At 37.7% G+C, this 27,010-nt stretch overlaps 5 protein-coding genes and 1 pseudogene across 13 annotated transcripts; 2 read left to right on the forward strand and 4 right to left on the reverse strand.

Moving 5' to 3' along the window:
• The first annotated feature begins 1,030 nt into the window (after window positions 1-1,030).
• Window positions 1,031-1,921, forward strand: LOC111781803 (squamosa promoter-binding-like protein 3). The gene is made up of 2 exons (XM_087120108.1): window positions 1,031-1,373; window positions 1,547-1,921. The coding sequence occupies exons 1-2, from the start codon at window positions 1,069-1,071 to the stop codon at window positions 1,662-1,664; spliced, it is 423 nt and encodes a 140-aa protein (XP_086976234.1). The 5' UTR covers window positions 1,031-1,068; the 3' UTR covers window positions 1,665-1,921.
• Window positions 1,922-2,238: 317 nt separating this feature from the next.
• On the forward strand, window positions 2,239-7,567 carry LOC111781187 (putative E3 ubiquitin-protein ligase RING1a). 4 transcript variants are annotated; one of them, XR_002812953.2, is made up of 11 exons: window positions 2,239-2,542; window positions 2,700-2,742; window positions 3,546-3,604; window positions 5,013-5,094; window positions 5,190-5,310; window positions 5,400-5,441; window positions 5,753-6,253; window positions 6,422-6,529; window positions 6,617-6,811; window positions 6,933-7,065; window positions 7,373-7,567. XR_002812953.2 is itself a non-coding variant. In XM_023661651.2 (10 exons), the coding sequence occupies exons 1-10, from the start codon at window positions 2,443-2,445 to the stop codon at window positions 6,957-6,959; spliced, it is 1,278 nt and encodes a 425-aa protein (XP_023517419.2). In that variant the 5' UTR covers window positions 2,239-2,442; the 3' UTR covers window positions 6,960-7,322. The 4 variants fall into 4 exon arrangements, 3 of the variants coding, with proteins under 3 accessions (XP_023517419.2, XP_023517421.2, XP_023517423.2); XM_023661651.2 differs by lacking the exon at window positions 7,373-7,567 and having other exon boundaries at window positions 6,933-7,322; XM_023661653.2 differs by lacking the exon at window positions 7,373-7,567 and having other exon boundaries at window positions 2,459-2,600; window positions 6,933-7,322.
• A 162-nt stretch (window positions 7,568-7,729) lies between these two features.
• LOC111781188 (dormancy-associated protein 1) lies at window positions 7,730-8,875 on the reverse strand. Its single transcript, XM_023661656.2, has 3 exons — window positions 8,734-8,875; window positions 8,376-8,574; window positions 7,730-8,037 (listed from the first exon to the last, which is right to left on the reverse strand). Exons 1-3 carry the CDS (start codon window positions 8,831-8,833, stop codon window positions 8,001-8,003), a joined length of 336 nt encoding a protein of 111 aa, XP_023517424.1. The 5' UTR covers window positions 8,834-8,875; the 3' UTR covers window positions 7,730-8,000.
• LOC111781185 (protein FRIGIDA-ESSENTIAL 1) lies at window positions 8,734-20,213 on the reverse strand. 5 transcript variants are annotated; one of them, XR_015414424.1, is made up of 7 exons: window positions 20,025-20,212; window positions 19,710-19,813; window positions 16,254-16,781; window positions 15,826-16,055; window positions 14,273-15,744; window positions 9,853-14,170; window positions 8,734-9,489 (listed from the first exon to the last, which is right to left on the reverse strand). XR_015414424.1 is itself a non-coding variant. In XM_087120107.1 (7 exons), exons 2-6 carry the CDS (start codon window positions 19,766-19,768, stop codon window positions 14,141-14,143), a joined length of 2,319 nt encoding a protein of 772 aa, XP_086976233.1. In that variant the 5' UTR covers window positions 19,769-19,813; window positions 20,025-20,213; the 3' UTR covers window positions 12,111-12,870; window positions 14,113-14,140. The 5 variants fall into 5 exon arrangements, 4 of the variants coding, with proteins under 4 accessions (XP_086976233.1, XP_023517416.2, XP_023517417.2 ...); XM_087120107.1 differs by lacking the exon at window positions 8,734-9,489 and having other exon boundaries at window positions 12,111-12,870; window positions 14,113-14,170; window positions 20,025-20,213; XM_023661648.2 differs by lacking the exon at window positions 8,734-9,489 and having other exon boundaries at window positions 13,848-14,170; window positions 14,273-15,741.
• A 1,406-nt stretch (window positions 20,214-21,619) lies between these two features.
• LOC111781141 (ethylene-responsive transcription factor 11 pseudogene) lies at window positions 21,620-22,822 on the reverse strand (annotated as a pseudogene).
• A 1,192-nt stretch (window positions 22,823-24,014) lies between these two features.
• LOC111780909 (protein DEHYDRATION-INDUCED 19) lies at window positions 24,015-26,592 on the reverse strand. 2 transcript variants are annotated; one of them, XM_023661262.2, is made up of 6 exons: window positions 26,348-26,592; window positions 26,066-26,205; window positions 25,412-25,489; window positions 25,047-25,330; window positions 24,566-24,682; window positions 24,015-24,319 (listed from the first exon to the last, which is right to left on the reverse strand). In XM_023661262.2, exons 1-5 carry the CDS (start codon window positions 26,430-26,432, stop codon window positions 24,574-24,576), a joined length of 696 nt encoding a protein of 231 aa, XP_023517030.1. In that variant the 5' UTR covers window positions 26,433-26,592; the 3' UTR covers window positions 24,015-24,319; window positions 24,566-24,573. The 2 variants fall into 2 exon arrangements, with proteins under 2 accessions (XP_023517030.1, XP_023517027.1); XM_023661259.2 differs by having other exon boundaries at window positions 24,015-24,324; window positions 26,348-26,590.
• Between the last annotated feature and the right edge of the window lie 418 nt (window positions 26,593-27,010).

Raw genomic sequence — 27,010 nt, forward strand, 5'->3', positions numbered from 1 at the left:
AAAACAAAAATCGTCTAAAATCTCGCAAAAATGAAAAAAGAGGGGCATAGGCTACCGTGCCTAAGCATTCACCATATGGAGTCACGTGGCAAAGATCCATAGGTGGACAGTGTCGAAATCATTGGCTGATATAGGGCTGTCACCTTTGGGCCAGGTTTGTCAATAATACACTCGGAATCGTCCTCCATCTGTCCAATGGAAAATGACTGTCAACTATTATACCGACAAAGACTCTTCCTTTACGCCTTTCCCCAAATACTATACATTTCACCATGTGACATATTTCCTAATGTTTTTTTAAACCTTATAATTACAAATTAGAACACATATTTAGTACTTATAATATGATTTTAGCCCCTAAACCTCATAATTTTTTTTTCAAATGTCTATATTTATAACTATAGGTTTAAAAAACCATGGGTATGATTATTTATCAATATTTTATATTATATAGTTAACATAGTGAAGATTCTCTCCCATTTATTGCTTGTCTTAATCCATTTTCTTGAGTTGGGTTCTTATAATTTTACTTTAAATTCATCAATTCAAGACCCATTAGAATAAAGTTGATTTTTTTTTTTTAACATCAATGTAAAACACAAGCTACAATATGTCAATATCATGAAAGATGAATTTATTCTTGGTATACAAATATATAAAAACATACATATATGGATATGAATCTCGAAAAGCAAACTATCAGTTCATTCATAAGTTTAACGATTCGATGAATTGATATGATTGGATAATACTCGAAGAGAATCCCAAAAATTGAAAGGCAAATATTTTGAAGCACGAGGTAACCACACAAGGTAAAGAAAAGAATAGCACTTGGACAAGGACAGCTAATTATATACACTAATACTTTTTTAAAAGTATAGAAAATTAATAATTTTGAATTTTTAAGATTTATTGAAAGCTTATTAATAATTATTTATATAGGTAAAAATAAAAATAAAAATAAAAATGCATGGAAGCTGCGGTCCTCCACTCACTTGTTATTTCCGTTGTAGTTTATATATAGTGTATGTTGCTTCTGAGTTGCTCCACATAGGCTTCTCTGCAAAAATGGAACACTCAGGAGATCAAGGTTGGGGGGACCCAGTGGAGGAAGAGGAGGAGGAGGACGAAGACGACGACGACGGAATAGGGTTTGTAAAAGACGAGAGGAAGAAGAGAGCCGTGAGTGGTAGCCGAAGCGGCGGCGGAGGAGGAAGGACTTCGGTGGCGCGTTGCCAAGCCGACAGCTGCAATGTCGATCTGAATGGCGCCAGGGCGTACCACCGCCGCCACAAAGTGTGTGAGTTCCATTCCAAGGCAGCGGTGGTGATTGTGGCCGGACTAGAACAGCGCTTTTGCCAACAGTGTAGTAGGTAAAATATAAAAATAAAAAAAAAAGATAAAAAAATACACATTAACCAATCACTATGCTTAGCGTAAATAAATTATAAAATATATATATATATTTAATATGTAACAGTTATGAATATAAAAAATATAAGGCATCACTAATTTGGGGTGTTTTCTTATGTTATTATTATTACAGGTTTCATTCGGTATCAGAGTTCGATGAGACAAAAAGAAGCTGCCGGAGACGTTTGGCCGGACATAATGAACGGCGGCGGAAAAACTTACCGGACTTCCAGGGACAATCCTCCACTTGACAGTGACCTAAGAACTACTAATTAATAATGATTATAATAATAATACAGATTAGTACTAAGAAAGAAGAGTTAGTGCAGTGAAGTTGAAGTTAATTATGCTCTCTCTCTTCTGTCAACCCAAAACCAACTTAATTAGTTTCCTCTTTTTCATCGGTTTTCTTTGGGTGTTTGTCTGTAAGCTTTTGCTTTTTAGGCCAAAGTTTGCATTTTTATAATATAAATATTAAATATTAAATATATGCGTTCATTTCTGGTTCTGTTCGTACGACTTAATTTTTTCATTTTTTTTTTAATGTTTAAAATAAGTTTCAGAAAATAATCGAACATATTCACTGGCTATATACTGATTTTAAATTATAATTATTGTGAATGCATAATAAAATTGTTATGTATTGAAAACAATAACAGAGTTGACGACAAATTATTTATGGATATTAAAAATATACTTTATTTATTACTTTTAATGCATTACAAAATTTCTGTGAATTTGAGCGTTTTAATTAATTATAAACGAAAATAGGAACGAATTGGAATTACCAAAATGCCCTAGGGTGTTTGTGTACAAATTCTTTGGTGTGGTGTGGAGTGGAGCGGGTTTTTATCAAATCTGATGCAGTGGAAATTTCGTATGTCGAAAGAAAAGCAAGAGCACGAGGCTCCCACACCTTTGCCTCTGCGCCCACCGTCCCCCTTCATCATCTCTACCAACGCCAAAAGTTTGCTCAACTTACAAATTTGTTAGTTGTTTCTTCAACTTGTTTTGATTGAAACCCAAGCAATGCCGGCTCAGAAGCGCGCTTATGAGGCTGACGATGTTCAGCTTTTGCCGCTACTCCATGATAGCTTCGATGAACGTTCTGAAGATGGAGAATCTGAGGGTACGCTTCTTTTTCTGCTCAGAACCCTAAATTTCGACGATGTGACCGAGTCGTTGAGGTTCCTGCATTTCATATATGTTGTTGTTTGTTTGTTTAATTCTTTTTTTTGTGTCTGTACTGAGTTTGTGGTGTTCTATGTTGCTCCTTGTTTCGTCAGAATCCGATCGATGCCCTTCGTCCAGTCAAGGAGATATGGATGAGTATGTTCCGTTTATGAGCTCTGTTTTTGGTTTGGTTCTTTTTGTTCGTCGTGCTGTTCCTTTTTACTCTATTTGTTCTTTTGATTTATTTCGTCTGCTTGATTATGGAATAATTTGGTGCGTAACTGCTTGGGATTGATTTGGGAGGTTTGCTTCGCGGTAATGTTCATTAAGTTCTTGCTGCGAGCGTATTAGAATACGAGTTGTGTAGGCTTCACGTGCTGAGGCTTACGTCGATTTTACTCCTGCGCCGGAGTTTTCTCTACTTCTAGTTTTGAGTTTCTTTTCCGATTAAGGGTAGTGGAATTGAGTGCTGGATCTTGTGGGCGGGATGGATTTTGTTGGTCGTATATGCAATCAGTGTTTTTGCATATGCTACGAGCTGCTGTTGGATGGGTAATGACGTCGAAGCTCACATGGTTTTAGCTTCCTTGCGATGTTAAAGCTCACATGATCTGAGATTAAGCGTTTGCTTAATGTCGTATCGAGCTTACTATAACTGGTTCCCGCCATTGATTGCTGGATCCAATTTGACGAAAATTACAAGAAGTTAACGAATGGAAACCCGAAGTTTCGAAAAGAACGGTAGTTACCAGATTTTGGGCAACTTGGGTGGTACTCTTACGCTAGCGCGATGAAAGAACCATTTGGGTTGCGTTTTTTAATCTATATGCTGAACCGAGAGTTGTTTGTCGGTTCTTTAGTTGCATGGTAAAAAGTACGATTCCCTGAACAAATACACGATTTCAGGCGTCTTGCTATTATTACGACTCCCTAAATCTTCTGTTTGGTTTCTTTTCCAGATTTATAGCGGTGAAATTGTCAGACATCCGGAGAGACGTTCAATGTCCTATCTGCTTAGGTATGTATTAGTAATCCCTTTTAGTTGAACGTATTTATCTCAAAAAAGACTAGATTTCTATCGATTTGAACATCTGGCCTTAATTCTTACACAATCCATGTTCTGAAAGTTAAATACGTTTACTTCTGAAACAAACTTGCTATTTTATATTGGCAGCAATGTGTCATCTGGTTTTTACTGATTTTAACAAGTATGATTGTTGTCATATCCTGAGTATCAATCATCATATATAATTAACTTATTTTTGTTCATGTACATGTGCATTGCGAAGATGGCCTATCAATAAGGTTATTTCAAATGCTTGATTTGTCTAGAATGAAATGTGGATGATGACAGAACTAATTTTAAATGAATTATTGAATCAATCGCCCTTTGAGCCATCTGATCTAAGAATCTATTTTGATGTGATAAAATCAACCTTTTGAATATAAGTTGTGTCAGAGAACATAGAAACTGTTTGTAATCCTGAATCTGGGTGTGATAGCAAAACTTAAAATCTCAGATTGGCTTTGTATTTTTTTTGAACTATTGATTTAAAACTGGTTGGGATATGACTTCTTTATCAGATTATTTACACGCAAGAATCCATTCTTCTAGGTTATCAGTGTCAGGAATGAACACATTTCATGCCCGTCCCCCCTCCTCTAGGTCCTAAACACAATTAAAATAATTGCATTTTTTTGGCTCCTTGAACCTGCTTTGAATGTGCATTTGTATTTTAGGGGACATTTATATTTGCCATCCGTTTGCATTTCTTATTCTTCACAAGTAAATTATAAGTTAAGATGATCGACTTTTCCACCTCCACTACTTTGTCTTTAAATTAACGTTGTTATAGAGTTTTGCATATTGTGATTAGGCAGCTCCATCAAAGAGAAACTAGTTGATTGTAGATTGAATGAAAGTATATGAGGCTACGGAATTTGGTTTTCATTTCTTTCCGTGTTGTGCGCTTCTCTTTGAACCTTACCCTTTCAGGCTACATTGTAAGTCCATTTGGAGCGAGGGCTTTATGATGGTGTTGCATGTATACACATAACAATTAATGGATATATGCGTATGCATGACTTTCAACTCATTGTTTACTCATATTGTCAAGATTATTGATCCTTACATTCAGTTCATGCACATGCTGCTTTGTGATAAAGGCAACACCAAAGCATGTTATTTTTTCGTAAGAAAATAACTAAAATCCAAAAGAAAATATTCCTAAAATTTTGACATTTTTTAGTGGGTGTATCCAAATTATACGAGCCATGACATTCAAAGTCTTAGCACGGGGAAATATACTTAGGTGGATTTGATGGGCAACCTCAGAACTCATGTAGGAAGCATCTGCATCTCCACGTTTATGCATGTGTAGTTTTCTTAGGTGAATTATGGAAGTTTTGCAATTTCAAATATGCAGGAATCATCAGAAAAACTAGAACCGTGATGGAATGCCTGCACCGTTTCTGCAGGGAATGCATTGACAAATCGATGCGTCTAGGGTATGCTCTTGGTTTTCATTTTGATGCTGTTAATTGCTGTACAGCTCTAGAAATTAAATGTAACCGCACAATTTTCCCTCACCTTGTTGCTGCAGTAACAATGAATGCCCTGCTTGCCGCACTCATTGTGCCAGTCGACGCTCTTTGAGAGATGACCCAAATTATGATACCTTGATTGCTGTGTTATATCCAGATATTGACAAATATGAGGAAGAGGTAGGATTATTATGGTTTATCATGCAAGATTGGCGTTTGATGATTGATATCGTCATCTCTGCGTACTTTATATTGTTACATTTTTGCAGGAATTGGCTTTCCAAGAAGAAGAGAAAGCTCGTAATAAGCAGGTGAAGAGGCTAAGTTTTGTGGATTGTGTTAGTATGGACATGCATTCGTTTGTTTCCGGAGTTGATAAGTTCAGTCTACATTGTTCAATGTACAAGAAACCGCAATTTTGTCATGCCAAAATTGATTAAAAAAGAGAGACAAATTATTTAAATCATTATTTCATTAATATGCAATGCAAAGTTGTGGGAGCATTGGGACATGAAATAGAGCATGTGTTCGGCTGTTGTGCTTTTCTTTTCCGTTTGACTTGGAAACATCTCGTGCTCTGTCCATATTTGGTCTTAAATGTTGGTTTTTGGTTATTTGGCAGATCCAAGCTTCCATTGCTCAGATACTTCAACGACAAACTGAAGCTTTGGGTAGAAAACGTCCTAAACCTTCAAGGAGATTGAGTTCTAGAGGACGAAAAAACTTCCAGAATCATATTGAGAGTCTAGGCTTTGATGAAAACGAGGATGAAAATGATTATGATGTAAGCAAAAATTCATCTTCTGCTGACGAGCGAATGGACACACGACCTAAAAGATCCAGGAGAGGATGTCCTGTTAGATTTTCCTTGTCTTCTTCAGCTACTGGGGCTGACGGGGCAGATGGTGGTGGTAATGAAAATGATTATGAAGTGAACAAAGAATCAGTTGGTGCATCTACGGGGCTTGTTGGTAGCTCAGAAAGACTTTCATGGGGCAAAGGTGGAATAAGAAGTCACACTAGATATGGGGGTACTAATGGAGGGACCGGTAAAATCTCCAGGACTAACCGCCACACAAAGCTGTCAGATTATGTTCGAAACACGGAAAATATCAGCGAAGAGGTAAAAACAAAAATTTGATCTGTTACCAAGCCTCCTTATGAATAAACTATAACATGTTATGTATAAATGGCTTGCCTATTGAATTACATGCATGCTGCTTATAAAAGCTCAGCGACCCTTCTTTGTTTGCATCCATTAATGACTTTGCCTTCTCTTCCTGACTTTTAGTTGGACGTCCACCTTATGCTCGTTTCCATGGATGAAAATAGAATACCCGCATTGCAAAGACCATTCCTTTGCTGCAGGCCTTCAGTGACGATTGGACACTTAAGTCAAGTAATGTTTCATTAAATGGAGCTGCACTTCATCCGTTTAGAGTCATCCATTTATTTTGTTGAATAATGAGCTTCCTTTCTTCTTCAGTATGTTGCTCTCGAGACTGCGCTTTCCGTCGATGTCGTTGAAATGTACATGGTGAAAGAGCTGCAAATGAAACTCAATCCTTCAACCTCGAGAACTCTTATGGACCCATGTAAGGATAGTGTACAGATATTAAACGAGCAAGAAACGCTGTCGATGGTCAAACTCAAAACGCACTGTCTAGCTTGTGGCTATCTGGTATGCCTTGAACTTGAACCTACAGCCTACAAATTGCTTGAAAACAATGCACCCACTACAGCAATAAGCACCTGTATATAACTTTTCTTACAAAATTTTAAGCTTGTTGCCGTGATTCCAGCTTTTGGCATATCAGATAAAGGGCTAAAGTTCTACTGAAGACGAACTTATTTAGCTGAGGAGAAAAAGAGCCATCAAATCTCTGCATGCAGACATACTCATGCTTACTAGCGATTCATATTAGGAATAAAGATGTAAGTAATTTCCGTACATGTACCAATGTGTTGTCTTTCTTCCCCTTCTGAATGTGTTATCTAACCACCTCCATTAGTTTCTTCTTATTGGTTTCCCCCATTTACCTGTAATTGATGCACCTGGAAGGAGTGCAATTTTCACGAATCCAACATAACTTAGCTGAGTAGATAAAACACTAATTGTGGATAAAACACTAATTATCATTCTGAAATCTATCTCAATACAGATCAGATCTGGTCCTGATAATTAATTGTAACATCAGCGGATTTTTCTGTTTTTCTGATTTCTTTGGTAATTTTTCCGCAGAGATGGTGCAATACTTTAGTCACATCTATGGTTGGTCCCTATTCGAAAGCCCATTGAAATTGATCTTTAATGTACTAATTTTCTTTTTTCCAGAAACCTATGGTGTGGATTGAACAATTTAATCCCTACCTACCTGATTGATTCAGACTCTATCCTTATCCATAAATCGTTTATTTATTTTATTATTTCTTTGGATTTTTCCAAAGCTAACAGTTACCCACTTCATTTGTGGGCCCCAGAAGGAAATACAGTAGGCCCACACTAGATCTTTTTGGGCGTGGTGGGCCCACTCCATTACCAAGCTCCCAATAACACGATACAATAAAGGGAACATCAACAGAATTATACACTCTGAACTGATTAATTAAATTTTATAGCAAGTAGTTAACCATTTTATTCAAACAACAATCATGAGTCGCCATCACCGCCGAGCGCGGCGGACTAGTGCGACCATCGATCGTGTCAGCAGACATACAAGGACCTAAAACTTGCTTGGACAGCTCAGATGCCAAAACCTAGTTAGGACACGTAAATACATAAACACATCATAAGCCCATCAGGTTCACATCACCAAACATGAGCCTTTTCCGACGCTATTTACATGTAACCACCAGTCAACCGCCACTGTTTAGCGGTGCTCGCTTCTGGTATCACCGCTGTAGAGCCTGTAATCACAAAATAACAGTATCAGTTTTGATCGATGTGGACAAAAATAGAGAGCCAATCAAGCCCCAAGATGTCCGGACCATGATGAAGGTCCACCGAACTAACGGCTTAGATCATCTCACTCCGGAATATCAAAGAATCAAAATTTCGAATCTTTTTATCACCCATCAACTGTTGGGAACATAGAGGACGAGATGCCCCCAGATTTCGATTTCATTTCTTCATTACTAGAATTTTCTTTTTTTTTTTAAAAAAAAAAATGGTATTTTTCAGTTAGATCGGCGGCGCGTGGATTATACATGCTCCAAATAAAAGGTTGGAAAGTGGCGGTACCCACCAGTCGTAAACAGTTGGAGAGTTGGGTTGAGGCTTGTCGAAGACTTCAGCACCAATAGTCTTAGTGGCAAAGTTTCTACCAGGGTTGAAGACGCTCCTCCAAACATTATCCTTACGCGCCGCCGTAAACGGCGTTGTAGGTGTCACCGGTGTAGCCGGCGACATCTGGCTCTGGTATTTGCTTCCCTCTCCATCCAAATCTAAACCCATCCCGAAAACATCATAGTTACAAGTTGATGTAAATCATAAAAACAAGCAGCCAATCACTAGTAAAAGTGACAATAATCAACAAGAACTTGTAGTAAAAGAGAACAATCAACAAGATTCAGAAGAAAAAGAAAATGAACAAAAAGGGTTACCTTTAACGACCAAGGGCTTGATCTTCCTGAGCTTGCCAAGGCCGCGGTCAGGCTGAGGTCCGGCCACAACATCATCCCAAAGCTTCTCAAGCAGAACCATGTTTGTTGAGTTCACTCCCTCACTTACTTAGAACCCAATTTCATAGTCATATATGGTTATATAAATAGAGCTATGAGGGCTCAAAGTGTGTATTGTTCGTCTTTATTTCCCATCATTTTTCTAATAAAAAGATTCCTCGAAGTTTTATCTTTCTCGAGATAACGTAGAGCTAAAGATAACCATCCAGAGTTACATTACATTATATTTTAAAATTATCCGTAAACTTACGAAACATAGTATCCATAATAAGAATATGACGATTTAAACTTCACCAACTAAACTCTTCAGCTTTTATCCAAATTTATCCTTAAAAACTGACAGCCAAGAAATGGTTCGATAACGTAAACTAGAAGACTTGAAGCATAGCTGGCAATATAAAAATGATCAGCTGGAATTAAAATATAAAGAAGGCAAATGGATAAGGATGAAGACTGAGTAAAAATGGTGACAGAACGGAAAAAAAATATCTGCTCGAGATATTATATAGTTACAGGAGCAGGTTACGGGTTGCTGTACAAGTGGAATCTCAGCTGCTATTAAAAAAACTGGTTTTGTCCGATTTCTCCCACACGACTGGGGCCCTCTGCAATGACTTTGTTCTTCGATGTTCAACGGCCCAGATTTTGTTTCAGTTGTTCATGCCATTCAAGATCGAACTCAAGTACAGAAAATGCAGAATATGATAATAATATCAGTTCACCTTCTTACCTTTTCTTTTATCTTTTCTTGGGTTATATACTTTAAATAATACAACATTATATACTTTAAATAATACATCAAGGCTCAAGGCATGCCATAATCCATGGACCTCTTAATCTAGCCAATTCATGGTTGGGACTTGGGAAACTTTTATCTGGTGGAGTTAGCTAAAAGACTATAAGTGTCTCATGAATGTGAAAAATGGGGTGATAATTCACAGCAGCCTAACATTGATGTTTTCCATTGTATCCCAATTGTTAAAAGGAAACATGTGACCGTTGAGTAATAAACAAATGAGACTGGGAAGTTCAAGAACTCACCAGCTGTTTCTTTGATCTACAGTACCAGATGCTTGAAAGAAGCACTTGTATCTGTTAAAGCTGTGCCCAGTTTCAATATTTCATTTTACAGAAAGTCATGGTAGCAACAACAGATAAGACGGTGGGATACAGTTTATAAGGAAACCAAGAAAACAAACCGTGAAATGGGAACAAACTAATCCTCTTTGTTGTATGCCCTTTCAAAGTGACATGCCATAAAAAAAAACGAACAAGTACACGAGAGAGGCAAAGTCAAGGCCCAAAAGGCATGGAATAACTCGTTGATTCGATGCTCTCTCACCTAATTCTACAGCTTTTTGCCACTGAAGTCGATTCATTGTTGAGCAACGGAGCTTATAAACCGGTAAGGCGTAATTCAATCTTTGTTATGAAGTCCTCAGGCGAGGAATTTTTCAGGGCTGATGACTAAAATATATGACATGTTGAATCAAACAATTCAATTCCTTCAATTCAGTCCTCTAAATGTAATAGCATTCTTCAATGGAAAGGCTAAAAGTATAGTGATATTTCAAACAATTGAACTCAATGATTTGCACTGATTAAAACGTAAATTGAAAAGTTCTAATAAATTTTGGTTTCCAGTTCATCTACGATAGATCCCGTCCATAGAGAACAATATACACTGGATCAAATAGGATGTCTGTAGGACCTTAGCCATTATTTCCTTAAAACTCAAAAGACACACTCCTGGGTGGGGAACTAGGCCTTTGTTTGATGGGTGTCGTCTCATTCATCGGAGAGTCTTAGTTTACAGTTCCATCAGATCAGATCAAGTCATTTGTACAACCTATGGAATAAATCATGTTCAAGGTAATAACCTTAGTCCATATTTCTCCTAATATGACTTTTTAAGGGATGGTTATACATCCAATTACAATAGTAGTAACACTTACACAGGAACAAACCTAAAAGACGTCAATTAGAGGTAGAAGATTGAGGCTTAGGTTCTAGTGTAAAGGCTGAAGCCTTGTTTTGACTGATACAATCATACAATCTCTCCTTATTGAGGCGGCTTTGTTGGTCAGAGACAAATTATTGATTCTGGCAGTTTGTAGGTAGGTTAGAGACAAATTATTGGTTCTACATTTGTGGTTATGAGATTCTTCAGGATTGTGAAGACTAGAAAAGAGACTGGTCTGGCTTCTAAACTAGACCTTCTGAGGGGGTTGATTGGGATTTCCTTCTAGCCACTCTCAAGGCTAAGAGCTTTCTCTCTAGATAGAAATTGTGAATCAGGAGCTGCATATCTTATAATAATTTCCTTTTCTTATTCAATTGCAGGAAATGAGAAATATATATCTTCTGAGGAAATTCATCAAGGTATGCTCGTGGCGAACTGCTTTAGCCGACTGCTCAAGCAAGGGTCTCAGTCTGGTTTTGTGGAAGGTATCGCGGTAGGTAGGAATGGCTTTTATGCTAATCATCTATAATTCACGAATGGCACTCTCCCATTACCTATGTACATTGCCTCTTTGATTTCTAACCTGTTCAAGATCGACTATAGTTTTTTAAAAAGCTTCAGGTGTCAATTGATTGAGTCTATCGCAGCTAATATTAATTGCTTTAAAGAAGAGATTGGAGTGGGTTGAGAGTTTCAGGTGCATATCACATTATTCACCTCTTCCATACTTGTCTCTCCCAGCTGGGAATCGAGGGTCTAAGTTGTTTCAAAATCTGGTTTTGAAAAGAACCACTTTTTCTACTATTGATAATCAAAGGGATTATCAGGGGTCAAGGAAAAGTTCGAGAACTCCCTGATATCACGTCTCACTTGGCCAAAAAATACCCCCTCATTAAATCAGAGTATATAGTATTATTAACAAAACAATCCCATTCCAAATAACCGGGTCCAACACCCTAATAAAGCTCACACCCTCACTCACATGACATGCTCATCAACTTCCCTTCTCTTATTTCTATAAACCTAACTAATGGGAGGCCCATCATAGTGGGAGGGTGAATTTCATTCAGGAACATTTCACAGTTGTTCCCCTTATTGCTTAGAGATAGCAGGGCGGAAAGAGGCTGGATGGTTCTGGCACCTTTCCCCCAGATCCCCCAATCAAGATATTAATGAAGCTATTTGGGGATAATTGCATCTAAAGAACGTCCAAGCTATTCCCATTTATTTTAGGAAGAAAACGAAGACTTTATGACTTAGTAATTTAGAATAAGATGAGCAAGCCATCAGGCTCAGATATTCGTATCTATTATGATGCAATAGAAAAGCCATGTCATAGCTACCGCAATCAATAACACCACAGGACATTGTAGAACTAAGTTGAATAATTAATAGGTCCATGGAACACTGAAACAAAAACAAATACATAAAACTAACTTCAGCTCTTAAACTTTCATGCTTACTCTATTTTTACCTCTAAACTTTCCAGCATTCTATTTTAATCTAAAAACTTTTCATAAAAACCTATTTTAATAGTTGTAGTTAACAAAATTTTCGTTAAATCATTTAACAAAAGCTATTTTAATCATTGTCTAATTGTGCCTCCTCCTGGAACCTAATGATCGAAAGGGTTTCAAAGCATCTTGCCTCTTGGAAAAAAGCCTTCTTCTCAGTCAGTTGAGCGGGATCCCAATTTACATCATGTTCCCTTCTTCTGGCCAATTTTTGCTCCCTTCCGAGAGTAAAAGATATTTGCTTTTGGTGTTCTAGCATGCCGTGTAGCTCTTTATTCTTTTTTGCGTGGGTCTAACCCACAAGTGTCTTTGTTCCCCTAGCCTTGGAAGCTTCAGATCCCAAAGGTCAGATTTTTTGCCACAAAAATTTTCCACAGTAATAACATCAAGGAGGTTGTGGAAAGTCTAGACCATGTTTTATGGGATTGTCAATTTGCTTCAGTGACTTTAAGAATTAGAATCTTGGACTCTTAACTAAGATGGCTCGCAGCAGAGCGTGCGGGACTATGATGGAAGGGATGTTATTACACCCTCGGGTGTGTTTCTAAGGCAGGCAGCTTTCTTTGCAGCTTCATGGAACATCTGGCTTGCAAAAATAGGAGAGTCATTAGTAATAAAGATAGTCCCTAGGAGGATGTTCGGGTTTTGGCTAGGTTAAATGACTCCTGGGCTTCCGCCGCTGAGCACTTCAGTGGTTATCCTTTATCTCTCATCCTCTTTGTAATTTTCTAGTGGTTTTTTCCCTCATCCTTTGGCTCCTTTTGGATGGGCTCTACTCTTTTGTATTAACCTCGTGCATTCTTTCATTTGATCTCAAGTCGTTCTTTTCTTCAAAATGTGTATATGTGTACATGTGTCTATAGCCTATGCTTCATAGCAATCAAGATTTTATAAAATAATGAATGATTAACAATAAGACAAACATAGTTGAGGAACTAAAAGATAATATTTCAACACGGAAACATAATATTTAATTTCTCTCGGACAAAATGTACTTCAAAATTTCAGCAAGTCCATATCAGTAAGAAAAACATAGCTGAAATTAGATACGGAAAATAATGGTAAGGAGATTACTTTGCTAACTTTCTAAACACAGGCTCCGAAGCACTACAACTAAGAACAAAAAATTCATCAATCTTTATTTTTCAATAAGAAGCAAGAGACTTCATTAACCAATAAAAACAGATACAAAATATGGGGAGCTAAGGCGTAGGTTGACCCAAAACTGAAGGAGGTTACAAAAAGTACCACCAATTGGCTTAAATTAAAAGGAAAAAAGGAAAGAGAGAAGGAAAAAAAAAAAAAAATCATTAGAATGAAAACACCATTCCCTAAAACCAAAAAGTTGACTTGATCTGTAGTTGTTAATCTCAGATTTCTAGAATGAGTAAATTAAAACAAATTAACACCATTCCCTACTGCGTACATGAAATACAATAATTAGTGAAAGCTAGAATTAATCAAGTTGGAAGTCGTTGAACTAGAAATTTAGTAATTTCTTATAAGTGGATGTTTATTACCATTATTTTGTTTGATTGGAGAGAAGAATTTCACCCGACTAAGTGAAGAATGGGCTTTATTATTTACAATCAACACCAGATTTACAGGTTATATGACGACAAGAACTATTTTCGGACAAAATTTGCAATCAGAATTAAACAGAACAAAATGAGGGAAGAACGCATGCTTAAGAAAAAAAAATATCACAATGTGTCAAATAATAACCATCACAACTAGTGTCAAGTCTCCAAGAATCAAGACTGTAAAACAACCTTTGACAAACTCTTCAAGGCTTCTAAATTGTAGAATCCTTAGGAAACTTACCAAAGAGAGAATGCATTAGCCTGCCATCTCAAGATTTTCCATATTTACTAACATATCCCTGCATATAAATGTCGATAATTGTCAGTACCACAAAGATTCTATCCAGAGCCCATGATATACATCATTCAGAGTATTTCATCTTTTTAATAAAGATACCTACCTCAACAAGCTTCTCGATCTTTGGACGAGATGAAGAAAGATACTGCTTAACTGATTCCACTGTAGTTGGAACTTGAAAAGGTTGTAGGGTGCCTAGAACCTTGTCGAGTGTTTTCTTAACAACTGTGTTATGCACATCCTTTTTCAGATGACCCTCACGCCACTTCGGTCTCAAAATTCCTTTCACCAATTCAATGAGAGCAGACCGGAAGTGCCTAGTTGCTTTTGATTCTTTGTGCACATTTCCATCAATGAGATGCTTACCATCCATATCACCAAGTTGTCTATCACTCTCTGCTTCAGATTCCTTTTCATGAAATGCAATATTTGAAAGCTTTATTTCACCATCAGTATCCGTTTTCATTTTTTTGGGGACATTTTTTTCACGGCTGAGACCCATGTGATCATCCTCTCTAGTCCTAGAACCATTGCAACCATCAATACCAGAAGATCCTTGTATTTCTGCTTCTAACATAAGTGAATCCGTGCCTTGTACATGGCCAGCTTTTTCATTCTTATCCTCAGCTTTATTGTGAGAGGACAAAGAACTTGTATCATCATTTAATTCCGGCTTTGAGCTCCCAGGAACCATAAAATTACCCGATGCTCTATGTAAAGTACTAAGAGGCGATACTTCTTCATGTCCTTGACGATCGAGAGAAACATTATGACAACCACCCACTTTCCTCGGTAACTCAATGCTGTCCAAGAAAGGATCATACTGGCTTGCTGTATTTATTGAGGGAATAAAAAAGGATGGTCTAAAAGGTTCAGATGGTTCCCAATCGTCACAAGAATATTTTGTTTTGCAATCTGAAGAATTCATTGATGCATTGATTAAAGAATTATCTGATTCAGAGGGAGAAAATGGGGAACTTCTCATGAAGGAGGAAGCCGGCATAGAAACACGATGTTCTCCATCAATAATGGACATCTTCTGAGCACCAAAGAAGCTTGCACTTGAGGAAGGTGTAAAAGGAAAAGAATCATTAGAAGTAGTGAAGCGCGATGATAAAATACCACCCTTTGTAAGAGTAGTATTTGAATTCAAAGAACTTCTCAAAACTGGAGAATGGTAATCGTTCAATAAACGTGGGCATGCAACATTAGCCGGTTCCTCCATGACACTCAATTTTGCGAAGCCACCTGAAGAGGGTCCAAACTCAGGAGGCTGTTCATTCCTTGCTGTCGAACCCTCTCTATTAAGGGGAAATGACACATCAAAACTAGTAGAAGGTAATTTCTGGCAGTCAGGAAGTTCACTCAGAAATGAGTCCTCCCTCTGATGCAATAAAAACTTATTTTTCTCATGCAACACATCCCATCCTTTGCTTTCGGTGAAGTCCCTTGGTAAAGTTCTTTCCGAAGAAATGCCGAATTTCAGAGAAAGTGAAGAGTCCTTTAGGAAAGATGAATTTGGTAGATGATGAAAAACTGGTGATTTTGACGCATCTGCACTGTATTGCAAACCTGCTGTGATTTGAAAGTACTATTAGAAATCGACGCTAGAGAAGGAATTTCTGACATCTGCATACATAAATTACTCTACCTCACCTTGATTGGGCTGAACTTGCCTTTTCAAATATGCAGCACCAGCATGTTCCTCTGAATGCTGATCACTACCGATTGCATTATCTTTTATATGTAGAAAGCTACATGAGCTACCTTTTATGCACCAGCCTTTAGCATAGAAGTCACAGATAGCTGCAGCAGGGCGTTTTTGTTCAATATTAACATCAGCACCAGGGGACAACTTTCTTGTCCTCTTCTTTGAAGCAGCTGATCTGGAAATTCTAATTGTTAGGAAGAGCTGTTTCAAGTACTATCCTTGACATTTGACAGGGAAAAAAAATAACCACCACGTATTAGAAATTTTTAGCTAAAAAGGATGATTGTATGGCAGCTTTTTTTTTTTAACACAATCGTTAATATGGAACTTTGATGAGTAATGAAGGAAGTTGTTGAATCACCATCGTCAGTACCTCGATGCCATTTGGTTTTTTCCATTCTCTAGTTGCAAGTCCGTTTGCGTACTTTCTCTCTCAGGATTCGTACTACCAATATTCCCTCCAACCAAGTGATTTTCTAATCCAATATCAGAATCCTCTACAGTAACACTTAACCCATTGGAGACTTTGGCACTTATAATTCCCCTATTGCACAATGGAACCTTGCTGTTATAAATTGAGCCACCAGAATCTTTAGGTAAGTTATTTCTCAAAGCCTCTACATCCTTATCACCAACAGTAAGTTCTTGATCTTCTGTCTCCTTGTCCTTTGGGCACTTCCTTGATTCAACTTTCGTGCACTCTCCATGTGATTGCTCCACCAATTTTGTCAATGGCTCGCCTGACAGACGAGCAAATTCAATATTGCCATTACTTTCAGTTCCTCCTACAGAGGACAGTTTTTTCACTTCAGAACTTTCAGTGGTAGTAATGGTATCTGATCTCAAGTGCTTGGCATGCCTCTTGGCGTCCATATCATTACAAACATCTACAAGGTACACACTGAGACGCAGAGAAAAAAAGTCATCTATGAGAGAAAAGAAAATAATTTTAAATTTAGTATCTACGGGACAAAAGATCGCTCATGTGGTAGTAAGAAGCCAAGACATCAAGTGACAACTGGCTATGAGAAAACTAACCAAAAAGAATTCAAAACTAGCTGATTAAAAATGGTGTTAAAAAAATGATGTTTAACACTAAATCAATCAAAATAAATTTTTGTTTCGAATACAAAAGCTGATGAATTTTTAAAAGTTAAAAAATATAAAATAAAATAAAAAGGCTCTTGAGTACTGCCACGAAAAAACCAATAAGAAATGGTGCTGGTCACTGGTGAACTTCTTAGAGACTTCTTTCTAATAAAAAAAACAGTTCCACAAAAGACTCCAACAACTTGATAGAGAAACGTGGAAGAACTATTCTTCTTACAAAACTTCCTTAGCATTTTTTTTATAAGAGAATTTCATGATATTTGAAATATACAAAAGGGATGTATTATCCATGATGTTTTGAAAAGACCTTGGGAGGTATGACTATAAGAAGCAAAGATATTAGACGGTTTACACAAAAATGTAGCATGGTAAACAGAATTGTCAAAGACTTTTGTATAAGTCTGTGTCCTTTCCGTGAATACTTTTTGATTTCTTTCCTTCCACAAATTCCAAAAGAAAGCAATGATGAAGTTTTTCCATAGTAGGACTTTTGCATTCTTGAAGGGGTGATACATTAAGGCAATATTTCCCTTACCTCCTTAGGAAAAGTGAGTTGTCATCCGAAGATATTGAGAATCTTTGTCCAAAAATTCTGCACGTATGTGCAATGCATAAATAAATGGCTTTATGATTTGTTGTGTTTCTTGCATAGTGGGCACCAATTTGGAAATATAGTCCTGTGAGGCATTCTTTTTTAAAGTTTTTCACTTGTGCTAATGGATTTATGCGTTATTTTTCAATTGTGTTAATGGCAAAAGTTAACAAAAGTAGGAGGGAGATTCGTGTTTCCATATTTGCTTCGAAGCTATTGATCAAAGTGATCCTCTCTTGCAATTCTAATTCTAAGTGGTGACAGATTATCACATGATTTTTAAACCCTAGTTACAATTCTCACATGATTTTTAAAGAACTAAGAACAAGAAGACTACAGATAAGGAAAAGATAAAGCTCATCATCTAACAAATTCCCAACTAAAGCCTTGTTCACACGAATAAACTTCTTTCTACAATTTTATAACCATGAAAATTGTTTCTTAAAAAATTTCTTCATATTCAATATTCCAATTTGCTTCGAGACTTAGTACTGTCTCTGTGGTGATCTCAATGGAGTCTTTCAAAAGAGGGATGCATTTTACACCATGATAGCCCTCCAAGAAAGACATTGACGAGGAAATAATCTATACATTTTTCTTTTTCATTGAAAGCTCAATTGTCCCTTTCTAAATAACTTCCAAAACGAGGGTTTATAAAGTTGTAACTAGAAGGTTCTCTCTTCTTACTTGAATCAAAGATACATCAGGACAACCTCCATAAAACAGGAGGAGCCATATGCCAGTTGTAGGCTGAAAATAGTGTAAACTAGAACTCGTAGGCAAAAGGATGGTACGGAAAAACACGGCCCATACTTTGCACTATTTTTATAGGGATAACAAATCCTGTTCCTTCTAAAACATGATGTTGTATACTTGAAGTGACTGTTCATCAAGTCTATATTTTTATAGGCATAACAAATTAACAACTTCATTGTTCTTAAAAACAACTCATCCATTAGAACAAAATAGGGGAACACAAATTTAAACTGATAATAATCCAGGCATATTTTTATTGGGAAAATTAAGAATAAATAAACAGTTACAAACTTAACTCCCAAATAGCCCCTAAATCTCTTGTCTAAATTCTCCACTGATCTTGCTTCCAAACCTATCCATAATTCAGTGAGCTATTGGATTTGCAGTCTTCTTAGATTTCTGTTGAGATTATCTCTCACTATCAAAGTTGAGCAAATAAGAATTGTGATGAGGGTTATGGAAAGGGCATGATACTGGTTTAAAGTTGTAAGGCTCACAATAATTCTAGGTGCCACTGACATGTTTCTCCAAATAAAAATTTCCTAGCTTCCATATACTGATTACCTGCCCTTCAGTCTCACCTCTCTATACATATCTAACAGCTTTGCTCTTCTCGCAAAAACTGAACTCTTCCCTAACTAATAACCAATTTTACATTCTTGTGTTGACCTAAAAATTATTAACAAATTACAACCAAAAAAAGAAAAGATCTCTATCCCAGACGAACTACTTGCTCCCCAGCCCATGTTCTACTGTAGCCAACAGGCTGCCAAATTCAAAAAAGACAAAAGGGAGAGACAAGTATCTTGAATTTTGATGGTGGAAACTCTTAGATCGAATATTGAGGAAGTTTCCATTTGATAGAGCTGTTGTGTTGCATTCTCTATGGGAAGGCAGCGGAGGATCTTGGCTATATTCTTTATGGCTACAATTTACTTTATGCAGTTTGGAGCTACTTCTTCAAGGGGTAAGCAAAGGGGTTGCAGAGGAATGATCAAGGCTACTTCTTTCTTCGTTGACTCGTTTCATGAGCAGGAGAGGTTTCTATGGCGAGTCTACGTGAGGGCCATTTTGCAGGGTCTTTGGGAGAGATGAACAATGTGATGCTTGGTCCCTCCTAATATTTCATGTTTTTCTATGGGCTTCATTGGCGAATCGTATTATGAACGTAACTAGAAAACCAAATGTTACCAACTCCTCGAAGTATAAATATTTTCTCAATCCAACGTTTTGTTGGGAAACAAACTGAAGGTCGAAATAGAACTTCTCAAAGTTATAGAAATTTATTTATGGAGTCAACATTTTGTAATGAATTGAATAGCTAAGCAACTCATTCAATAACAAAATGCAGGAAGGATCATAAAATCCTACTTCTTTCGAGGAACCTGGGCATATCCTCTTGAGCCAAGCTCGACAAAAATTCCGCGCATAACCCTCTTCTCACTGCACCTTTTATCTCACTTTAATCGCTATGCCTAAAAACATTTTAATTTTACTCAATCCACTGCCTTGGAATTGCAGAATACTCGAAGAAGATAACAATGATTATGCAGGAAAAGAAACCCTATAAATCAAATTGATAGCTAAAAATCGAACATTTTAACTAATTGTGCACCTTCAACTTAAAGAGATTCAAGACGCACCCCAAATACAGTCAAAGAGCGAGAGGGAGAGAGAGGAAGTTACATATTGAAGATTGAAGCTACTGGGAAGACGGCAATGATAGAACCAAAAGTTAGGGCCTCCAGCTTCCGACTTCCTGGTTCTGGGTTTGCAAAGGAAAGCTTCTCCCTAAAACTTCCAATGGCAGAAATCGAGTAAAAGGAAAATGCAGAACGGGGGTTCGGGTACTTCCAAAATGATGATCAACCTGTAAATAAATAATTATATTGAAACTCCTACAAAATATTACTTCATATTTTTTCAATATTTTTTCTTTTCTTTTTCTTTGCCAACGTGGAAAATGGGTGGATGGACTTGGGCCATTTGGGTTGTAATGAAATCGGTCCATTTCATGTATTTGGATACAAATCCCAACTCGCTTTCTTTAATCCCGTGTTGTCTACGCTCCTTTTCGCCCATGGGCCTGAGGCCCACTCACATGGCCCACCACCCGCCGCCACCCACTCATTATTATTATTATTATTATTATTAATTCTCCCGACTCAAAATAATAATAATATTTTTATGTAATATAAATTTTAAAGATACTGACGTGAGAAACATAAATAAGAATGATATGAAAAGAAAAAATTAAATTAAATTAAATTAAAGTTGTGGGTCCCGGTCCCATTCGGACACGCCAACTTGCCGGTGTGACCATCTGTGTGTCTCTGTCCAACACGTGCCTCAAATTCTTCCGAAAATTCTGTATTTAAATTCGTATTATGTAATACCTAAATTACAAATTTTGTGTAAATTTGCCTTTACTCGACATAAAAATAAATATAAACGAATTTAAATACCCACTAACATTGGGAAACATTGAATTAAAGTTATAAGGAATATTTTAGAAATAGTTTAGGTTACGAGAAATGACTTGTTTTGATATAATCTTTTTCATTGGGTTGAATGTGAATACAATACGTCTTTTCAAAATAGAATAAAGAATTTGTAAATAAATTGACATTTTTTTGTCTCGTTCGTTAACAAATTATAATGCTCTCAATAGGACTCCACAGTTTTTCCACATTAATCAAACTCTCTCCTGTTTTTGATACCATTAATCAATGTCTTTGTCGGTTACAAATTTGCATGTGACTGTTTGGGTTGATAACCAATGTTAAAAGAATTTTGAAAAGAAAATGAAAAGATGTGGTTGAAATAATGGGAACATTGTCCACGCCACTATTGACGTGGAAATAACATGTATGCTTCATACCACATTTGGTTTTAATTTGACGTTTTCCTAAGGTGAGGGGTTTTTATATTTTGAATGCTCCACTAAATTTTTGGTTATTTATTTTCATAAACCTTATACCATAAATATGAAGTGTGTGCAAGGGAAAAGAATGGGGAGCCGCGCATCCCCACGTCAGCTTCCGGTGTGGTCCCACAATCACAGAGAGCGTCGTGCGCGTAAAAACCGGCTTCGAAGGTTTCACACAGAAACACGACATTGGACGGCCGCCACGCAAGGTAGGTGGCCCCACTTTTTCCATTTCTTTTAATTTATTTATATTCTGTCTGGGCGTGGACGTTAATTTGTTTTAATTCAGTTTCAGAGAAGAGGATAATTAAGAAGAATGGAAAGAGGGGTTTGTATGAATAATGAGCGTTAATTTCGTTCAAACCAGAGGATAATTAATTCAATGAAAAAAAAGGTAATTGCAAAATGATTCCTCGATAACAGGAACAGCAGGAACACAACTCCATAAGAGATTTGGATTTTTTCTCTGCTGCAAAAAAATGAGGAGATCGGATTCCCTATACATGATCGCCGTATCATCTTCTTCTCCGGTCGTAATATTTAGCGTTTGAAAAGTGATTATTATAAAAATAACCTAATTTATCATTAATAATCTCAGCCGATCGTGCGAGCTTCGTTACGGAAAAAATTCAGGCGGATTCTGGTGGGGGGAAGTTCAGATCGAAATCCACGCCGCCTCCTACTCTACGGGGCTCCATGTCCACGACAGAGGAGGAGTCGGAGTCGCTTTGTACCCCGCCGCCGCTGCCGAAATCGCGTCGGAAATTACTCACGGCTTCGTGGTGATGATCGAAACGTAGGCGTTGGTTTTGATGATGAGGATGGCTCTTGATTACTCCGGCACGAAGAGCGGCATCGAAACAGAGAACGTGGTTGGAGGGCGGCATGGCGCGGGGTAATAAAGCATCACCGATCACGGGAATTTGGTAGCGGTGGAAGGGAAAAGTGATGGCTCCGTTGGCGGCGAGTCCGCTAATACCGTGACCGAGATTGTGATTCAAAGGGGAGGAATCAACCATTAGAGCTTGCTCCCGGCTAGAGGACTCAACCGTACTACTCTGACTCGGGCTCTGATTATTGTTATTGATCTTATTGTTAAGGTTAAGAAGATCGTCGGAAGGCAAGGGGAAATTGGTCTTAGCCTTGGCGCCGCGGAAGCCTCTAGCGGCGTTATCGTAGGCTCGGGCGGCCTCCTCCGCCGTATCGAAGGTACCGAGCCAAACACGGCTCTTCTTACAGGGATCTCTGATCTCAGCGGCGTATCTACCCCATGGGCGCTTTCTGACTCCTCGAAAATGCACTTCCTTAAGGTTACCGACGTTGGGCTTGACGGGAACCGCCTTGTCCCTCGGCGCCATTACTGTGGAAATCCAGATCAAATGAAAGACTTGAAAAGAGGGGCGGAGATGGGTCGGTTTGATTCCCGAGAAAATGAATTGGGCTTCTTCGTTGGGTAGTGGGTGAGAAGGATGGTGGGAAAAGGGGGCAAATGGGTTGTGAGATGCCGAGGAGTAGGCGTGTGATGGTGGGGTTTTATAGAAGGGGTGGAGAAATCGGCGAATGAATCGGCGAGGATTTGATTGTGATGAAATGTGGCCAAGGGTGTTGAGAGGGAGGGAGAGAGAGAGGCAGAGTGAAGAAAGAGGTTTGACTGTGCAAGGGGCGGCTAGACGTAAGGGTGTGGTTGGTAATTTCGCAATCTAGTTCCCGAATTATGTGTCATGTGGGGTTGTCGATACAGCAGATCCACGGGGAAGGGCGCGTTTTATATTACACTTTGATTTACGTTTGTCTTTTACCCTCAACCACGCGCTTTCCCTCCACTGTTCTTCACTTTCTCCCCCATCTACTAACCCAACTTTTTTTTAAATAATAATAAATAAAAAGAAATCAAAGTAATTTTACATATTTATTCAAAATATTTTAAAACTTCCCAAAAATTTAAAGGAAAAATAAAGAAGAAAGTGGTCCGTGTGGTATGGAGCGGCAGCTGCAAAAGTTGTCGCCATATTCTTCTGCCATTTCGCCTCCTACCTTAGCTAGGATTTAGGATTAATTAATTAATTAATTAATTAATTTTAAACTCCACCATTAGCGCGTTCTCTTTTTTAGATAATAAATAAATAAATACATGCCTACATACATAAAATAATAATAATAAAATAAATAAATAACTCGTGGGATCATATTTTAGACCTATTGAAGCGGTCCATTTCCGACTATTTCCCACTCACGCTCCTTCTCATCCAGTTCATTTCACGCCCTCCATCCCAAATTTATTACCTTTTTTTTTTAAATAAATAAAATAAAATCTTTACTACCTTCAAATTTAATTCTCTCCACGTCATATCCTCAACCAAAATTATAAATAAAATAAAATTGAAGGTTGTGGTATGTTCATTGTAAAAATAAAATGATTATTTAGCATAGCACTTGGATCCGTTAAATACATTAGAACTCAAATAAATATTCCATCACCTTTTTAAAACAAAAATAAAATCCAAATAAATAGTTGAAAATTGAAATGGCAGCCCGTGACAACACGTGTCCGTTTTCTCTTACCTTAGCACTCAATTAAATTTAATGCTCAATTTCCATTCTTAATCACTTTGTTGCGTGCACCCACAATGTAATGATATATCTGAAATGAATTGAAAAGGATGAAGGCAGTGACCATCATAGGCAATGCTCCCTTCCATGATCATTGGTATTATTATATCTTTGATCTCAATTATAACACCAAAGTCCAATTCAATATCACACTATAATAAAATTGCATCGTATCGATTTCAAAATGATAGTTCAACCTAGTTGTTGTGTCATAATGAAAATAGAAGGTTTGAAAAGAAAGCATTGATAATTTCCTTGGAAGTGAAAGCCCCAGTCCCAGTCCCAGTCCCAATAGTTGCCATTCAATCGGAGATTCTTACACTGTGTTGACCATCGAAGTTTCTCTCGAATTTCTCCTTGTATGGTGTATTTGTGTGGCTCCTGGTCCTGGCCGGCCGACCCTCGAGCGCCAATTAGCATAAGGCTCCCCTTTTCTCGTTCACTATTCTGAAATTTTTACATTCAAATTTTTCTTGCAACATAATCACAATATAGTACAATTAAAATATCAATAAACAACACAGAGCTTTGTAATGAAGGATGTTATCATCAAAAGAGTGTAACCTCAATGAGTATGATGATATTGGGTCGATAACAAATAATTAAAGCGATAAGAACCAAACCCATAAGTAATTAATTCAACATCTATTTATTAGTTCAATTTTGAATCATTTTTGTAGCAACTTACTGCTTTCATTAGTCATCTAAGAGGGTCGAGAAAAGCATATCTCGCATAAAGCCTGCTCTCCCAATAGCTTGTCTCATCCTTTCTTCCCGCTCTTCCTGGCTCAAAGAAGGATCAAAACTGGAGAGAGGTACAGAAGTGTTAATACCAAACAACAGGAAGAGATAATCTAAAGGGGGTGGTGGCTTTCATTAATTCCTCCCGCAATGAAAAAATAGGCAGATCTCTGTTACTTGATTATGGTGATCAGGAAAATTTCTCTTACCTTGACACCGGAGATGAGTACTTGTAAAGGCCGAGGAAGTTACTTGAGGTTTAAAGCTTAGAGACTTTTCATTCATGGCATATAAGGTAATTGTGAAAGGCATAACAGTTTCCTGATCTAACCAAACCCCTTACGATGAACAAACACACTAATGGAGGCTTGAGGAGTAACATTAAGAGAGAAATCCATTATTCTAAATAGGCAAAGGTGAACAAGTACCTTGATTTCCAAATAGGCAAAGGTGCCACATTCTCTGAAGACGTCTCTTCGGCACTGGTTAGCATGGATTTTGAGATATCCTCAACTTCAGAGGCAGGATAATTTAAAATAAGTGATGATAGAAACGGATCATGAGTTGCACTAGGCGCATTAGTGGTGCCTGTACGGTACCCACTGCTCCCTAAAAGCATCTGCAGATGAGCCTCACGAAGATCCCGGCTCAAGAGGGACAACGCCTGACTGTTGGGGATGGCAATTTTACGCAACCTGCGACGTCTCTGAAGGTGATCCCCTCTGTTAAGCAAACAAGATGGGCATAGTAATGGTGGTAGTCAGACAAAACAAGTATGGAGTATAAAGGATATCTTATATAAGTGTCCATGGTGCAACGTTATATGACTTAACATGTCCCCCATGACTTTAACTGAGCATATAGGACAAACCTGCAAAGAAAATGCAAATTAAGCAGAAGTCCAATTTCTTATAAAACAATACAATAACCTGTAAGAGCATAGAAAGAGAAGCACAAGAAACAGAAGAAGACGCGGAACAAGTTCATTTCTCCTCATAGTTCCGTTCTATTACTTTGGGGATCTCATCAAATAATGGGTAAGGAGAAAAATAATATTAGAAGCGAGCCGAACTTTTAGACAATCAAATGGAAGACCCTACTCCCAACGATTGGCAGACTGGCGGTGGCAGAAAGAATTATAACCGCAGAATGTCCTAAACAACAATTGCTAGAAACTCTCATGAATTAGATTGGAAAGCATTTCTCCAATCTCAAAATCCATAAATCTCATGTCATCCTGTAGCGGCTCGAAATGAAAAACATGAATCAAGAGAATGAATTGAGGAGCAGCTATCAGCAGCGATGGACAGAATAGTAAATGAACGAACCAACTAAAAAAAATAGTATTGAGGGAAAAAAAAAAAAAAAAAAAAACCAGCACTCGTGTCGTAGGTGAATAGCATATAAAATTGGTAGGCGCGATGAAATAAGAAGGGAAAATACGTACCGTGACTCTTGTCTCGCAAGAGTGCTCGTCTTCCAGATGCGAACAAAGGGACATAACATCAAAATTCTCATAGCAAAAAGGGCAGGGAAAATGGGGGCGGGCGTCATCATCCATCTCCAAATCATCGATTCCCAATAGATCTGAAGAAAACCAAATGAACAAAGAAGAAAGAAGAAGAACAAAAGAGGGGGTAAGAAACAACGATTCCACACCGGAAAAGAAGAACATCAAACAAAAAACAAACGCAGAGATGAGAAAATAAAAGGAGAAGCGAAGGAAAACCTAAATTGGAGTTGGGATGGTGATGCTGCCACATATAGTGGCGTTTGGCGGCGGCGAGACGAGAGGTCCAGAAATCGGAATCCATTTGAGGAAATTCGAATGCGAAAGAGAGGTGGGGAGACGAGACCGGCTTCCGGAGGTAGGCGTAGAGAAGAAAGAGAAGGAAGCGTAAGAAGGTGATTCGAAATGGATGAAATGAATCGAATGAATTGAGTGAATGATTGAAGGATCGATGGAAACGAAGAAAAAAGGAAAAATAAATAAATAAATAAATAAAATAAAATAAAATAAAATAAAAAAGAAGAGGAGGGAAATAAAAGAATTAAAGCCGTTAGTTCGGTGGAATCGATTTGACCTTTTCCTCCTCAGATTGGATTTGAAGTTGAGGGGTTAACGTAAGGTAAGGCCTAAGCCTAAGGCTTTGCGTTTATGAAATCAAACCATCAAACCATTTCTGTCCACCAACTCTTCCCGGCTCACCATAGGACATGAGACCCATCATGAGTAGATACCATCTCAGTAAATATTGTGTCAGTTACCTATTACAAATTAGTAGATATTGTTGTGTCAGTCAATTAGGGCTTATAACAGCATGGTTTCTATGAGAACAATTTAGTAGATATTGTGTTAACTTGTTATTTTCTATGAGAGCAATTTAGTAGA

The sequence above is a fragment of the Cucurbita pepo genome, chromosome 19, assembly GCF_057944985.1.
Source record: "Cucurbita pepo subsp. pepo isolate OVF chromosome 19, ASM5794498v1, whole genome shotgun sequence".
Taxonomy (NCBI): Eukaryota; Viridiplantae; Streptophyta; class Magnoliopsida; order Cucurbitales; family Cucurbitaceae; genus Cucurbita; species Cucurbita pepo.